The following is a 4,367-nucleotide window of genomic DNA, read 5'->3' on the forward strand; positions in this document are numbered from 1 at the left end:
TTGTTTGGACAATCTGCCTTTATATGACCTTGCTCACCATAACCAAAACAAGTATAGTTATTTTGAATTAAGATCATTGGATTTCTTGTTTCCATACCTATCTTTGTTGTTGTCTTTGTTGCGGTTTCTCTTTAGGAATTTGCTGAACTTTCTTGACAGCAAGCTAAGGTTTTCCTCATCACTATCATCACTGGAACATCTTGGTAATCCATGATGTGCTTTTTGTAGAAGGACTAAAGCACAATCTGCTGAGCATTAGCCAACTATGTGACAAGGGATATCAAGTGATGTTCAAATCAAACACTTGTGAAATCTGTCTACCCAACACCAAAGAAATAATGTTGGTAGGTAAGAGAGTTAATAATGTGTATCTTCTAGATATCTCTTCACCATGTTCTATTGGATGTCTTCTATCCAAGCAAGATGAATCTTGGCTTTGGCATAGAAGAATTGCTCATATTCACATGAATCATTTGAACAAACTGATTTCAAAGGATCTTGTGATTGGGTTGCCAAAACTCAAGTTTGAGAGGGATCACATTTGTGAAGCATGCCTGATCCTGCCGGTTGACTTAGCGCAAGAGCGTTGCGTCGTCACGATCTTCCTCACCAGCTTGCACCACGTGCCCTCCAAGTCCGCTCCACAGATAGCTTCCCTGAGAACAAGAAAAACACACAGTGGCGCCTCTGCGGCCGGTGGCGCTCCGACGCTCAAGTCAGATCACAGAATCACTAGAAAAACAATGTGTGTAAAAACAGCGTGTAAAAAACTGCCCTCTGAATCTCACTCTGATTCTCTTTTATGCCTCCTCTGTACCTGCGCCTAACAGAATTCTGTTATGCCTCTCTGGCATGTGTCAGAACCCTGTTGTGCTTTTCTGTGGCAACGTACCTCCAAAATCAGTAGAACGTGAGTGTCTGCGCGTGTCTGCGATTGTCTGTACCTTCGGCGGCACGGAGTGCACCTTTCTCTGGACCGCGTCCCTCTCATATGATGACACGTGGAGGCATGCAACTAACCACACACGTGTCATTACTTGAAGGCTCTAGCGCTTCTCACTGCGTGTCTAAGTTATCCCCTGGCGGAGTAACTTAGCGCATTCCCTTCATCTGGGTAAATCGCATACTCTCAGGAGAACGCCAGGTGTGGCTGGTCTAAGCTCACTCACCAGGCATTGCTCTCTGTGCGAACGATTCCCCCTTCGCGATGTCATGCACGTAATGGGTTGAGGGAGTCACCAATCACTGACCGGTTTACTAGCCCCCCTCAGGCCACTCTCATGCACGATTCTCTGAGACATGTTCATGCGAGGTCCGTGCATAACGCTCTTGCTGGGAACCTCAGCCCCCTTAACTGCGTGTAACACGAGCCCTCGATGACCATGCATCCGATGACTGATCGGTGCTCTATTGCTTTTCGCGTTCTGCCCCCAGGTGTTCATCTGGGAACTGATCTGTCGATGACCGCTTGGTTACTGGCCACCGATCACCGTTCTGGGTGATCTGTCCCCTGACTTCTCTGCCAACTGGTCTGTCGGTGGCCACTTGACTACTGACCACCGATCACCTCTTTGGATGATCTGCTCCCTGATCTCTCTGTCACCCGGTCCACGTGTCACCCTACGAGTGGTCCACGTGATTGTCTTCTGCTGACGTCATCAACCACCGATGACCGACCGGATCACAAGCCCCTCAGTCTCGAGCTGTGAACTCGTTCTCAGCGAAGAGACTAAGTGGTCGCGACCTTGGTCCACGTGGCAAGTGGGCCCACGTCACGTGCTACCTCACGTGCTGCCCTTTAACGTTACGACTACCTCCCTTAATCTTGCGACACGTGGGCGCATCAACGGTCAGCGTGGAGTGTCGCTAGCGCTTCCCTTCTTTTCAAATAGGCGTGCGCCTTTACTGTTTCTTCGTCTTCTTCAATCAACCCCCAGACTCTCTGCGAATCCCCTCTTGCGCTTCCATCTTTCTTCCAGCTTTCTATCTTCAGAACCTTCGCGATCATTCAAAGGTATGGTTTTTCTTCTTTCTTGGTCCATTTAGGTTCTTTTCATCGATTGCATTCGTCCCTTTCATCATCATGCATCCATCTTCTCCGTTTTTCCTCTTCTCGACCCAGGCTAGGGTTTTCGCACTCTTCACTCTGCTCTCTGCTTCTCCCTCTTCCTCTTTCCACCTGGACCTTTCTCTCCTTTCCTTCCTCTGTTTTTCACCGAACTATTCATCATTCCCTCTCCTTCCATTCATTCTGACTTTTCGCTTTTCCCCCACTGCAGCTATCTATCAATGGCTCGCTTGAAACAGACCGCTCGAATCATCGCCTCGTCTTCTGGTGCACAGCCTTCTGCAAGTGCTCCAGCTCCACCACCACCCGTTGCAACCTCCTACCACGACAACGCCAGGGTCTATGACTGGGCTCCCCTGGCGTTGCTCGCTGAAACCTCTACCTTGCTGCCGCAAGGGCACCTAAAATCCCTCCTGAGCAGCGACCCGGATGAGCCCTCTTGCGCCATCGATCGGGAGAACGACTTCAACATCCGCGTCTGCATTCCTCCTCGAGGGATGCCCATCTGCGCGGACGATAGGGCCACCAATGGGGTGCCCTTCGTCTTCGTCTACTCTGCCATCTTCAAAAGGTTGAAGCTACGCCTGCCCTTCACCTTTTTCGAGAAGGAGTTGATGATGGAGCTGAACGTCGCACCCTGCCAACTCCATCCAAATGCCTGGGCTTTCATCCGGGCATTTGAAATTCTCTGCAATTACTTCGGGCATAACGCCTCCGTGGACGTGTTCCTCTACTTCTTCGAGGCGAAGAACCCTGGGGACAGGTCCTGGTGAGTCTGAATGGGGTTGCTGGACGGGTGCTCTTGGGTCTGTATCAGCAATCCTTCAAAGATTGGAAAGGCAGGTTCTACATGATATCTGCCACCCCACAAAGTCCAACATTGCTCGAGGGGTACCCCCTCTACTGGGTTCCTGTGGTTGAGTTCAAGAAACCCCGGGATCTCGAAGCCATGGCCCACTACGAGCGCGAGCTATGTGGACTGTTCCTGGGGGCCAAGTACAACTCTGCACTCCTCATCAAACATGAGTTTGATGTGTTGGCTCTGAAAAAATATATAGGTAGCTCTTCTTCTTTCACCTCTTAGGATACTTGCACATTCTCATGCACGCTTGCATACATTTTGACTTACTTGCATAACTAGGCCATCTAACTCTTCTTTTTCCCTTCGATGTAGATACGATGTCAGGGAAGGATAGGAGGAAAGCTTTGCTGGAGCTTGCCAAACTCCGGGGGGCCAAAGGGACTGGCTCCTCTTCTTCCACCACCGATCCTATTGCAGCCCCTCCTCTCTCGGTTGCGCCAGCTGAAGGCCCCGAGCCAGGAAGGAAAAGAAGGAAGCTGGTGAAGGCCATTCCTTCATCTGCTGCTGCTCCTGCTCCCTCAACCGAAGAGGAGAGCTCTGGCTCTCCTCTCATACACCGCAAGAGGACACTTCCAGCGATTGGGGGGGCTTCATCTCTTCAGCCTGGGGAGATTGAGGTAGTGGAGGTAGAGGAAGGTTCACCCTCGCCCCTCTCTATTCAACCAGCCCCAGTGCCAACATGCTCTCCCTCCCCCAAACAACTGCCATCCCCAACTCCTCGATCGCCATCTCCTCCCCCAGCGGGCCAACCACTTGGTCAATCCACTCCACCTGCTGGGGGTGATTCTGCTCGCTCGGGGGATCTCCCGGGACCTCTCGTGTCGCCACCACCACTGCCAACCTCCGCTGGTACCGCTGAAGGTGGTTTGGCTAGCTCTCGACCAAGCGGCTCTGGAACAAGTAATGAGAACTTCAGCCGAGTCATTGCTCTGGTTCGACAGCTCATTTGCAGCCGGAAGCTTATCGAGTGGATCGGGGAGGAGGTGGACATGCACCTGGCGAAGCAGATTGTGCTTTCCTTGGAGTTTTCCACCCAGCATCGCAAGCAAATAGCCCTGGAGAAGAGGGTAAAGGAGCTTGAGCATGACAAGGAGTCACTGCAAAGTGACTTGGAAGCTGCCCAAGGGTCCATTGCCATGATGAGGGGTATGGTGGAAAAGTCCAGGGGAGAGCACTTCGCGTAAGTCCAAGAGACCATCAAGACTGAGATCTTGATGGGGCAAGCTGTCAACTCCCTGGACTGCGAGGTGGCGCAACTGCGGGCCGAGACCTCCTCCCTACGCCAACTGAACTCACAACTAGTGGGGGAGCTCGAGTCCACCAGGGAAGCGACCGCTACTGGGGAGAAGAAACTTGAGGAGGTGGTGGGCAAGCTGTCTGAAGCAAAGGGCCAATTGGAAGAAGCTGCCTCTTCCCTTGCTGCCCTTACCACCGAGA

At 51.8% G+C, this 4,367-nt stretch overlaps 1 protein-coding gene across 1 annotated transcript; it reads left to right on the forward strand.

Moving 5' to 3' along the window:
• Positions 1-2,289: 2,289 nt before the first annotated feature.
• On the forward strand, positions 2,290-4,114 carry LOC137814281 (vegetative cell wall protein gp1-like). The gene is made up of 2 exons (XM_068616917.1): positions 2,290-2,601; positions 3,533-4,114. Exons 1-2 carry the CDS (start codon positions 2,290-2,292, stop codon positions 4,112-4,114), a joined length of 894 nt encoding a protein of 297 aa, XP_068473018.1.
• Positions 4,115-4,367: the final 253 nt, after the last annotated feature.

The sequence above is a fragment of the Phaseolus vulgaris genome, chromosome 10, assembly GCF_000499845.2.
Source record: "Phaseolus vulgaris cultivar G19833 chromosome 10, P. vulgaris v2.0, whole genome shotgun sequence".
Taxonomy (NCBI): domain Eukaryota; kingdom Viridiplantae; phylum Streptophyta; class Magnoliopsida; order Fabales; family Fabaceae; genus Phaseolus; species Phaseolus vulgaris.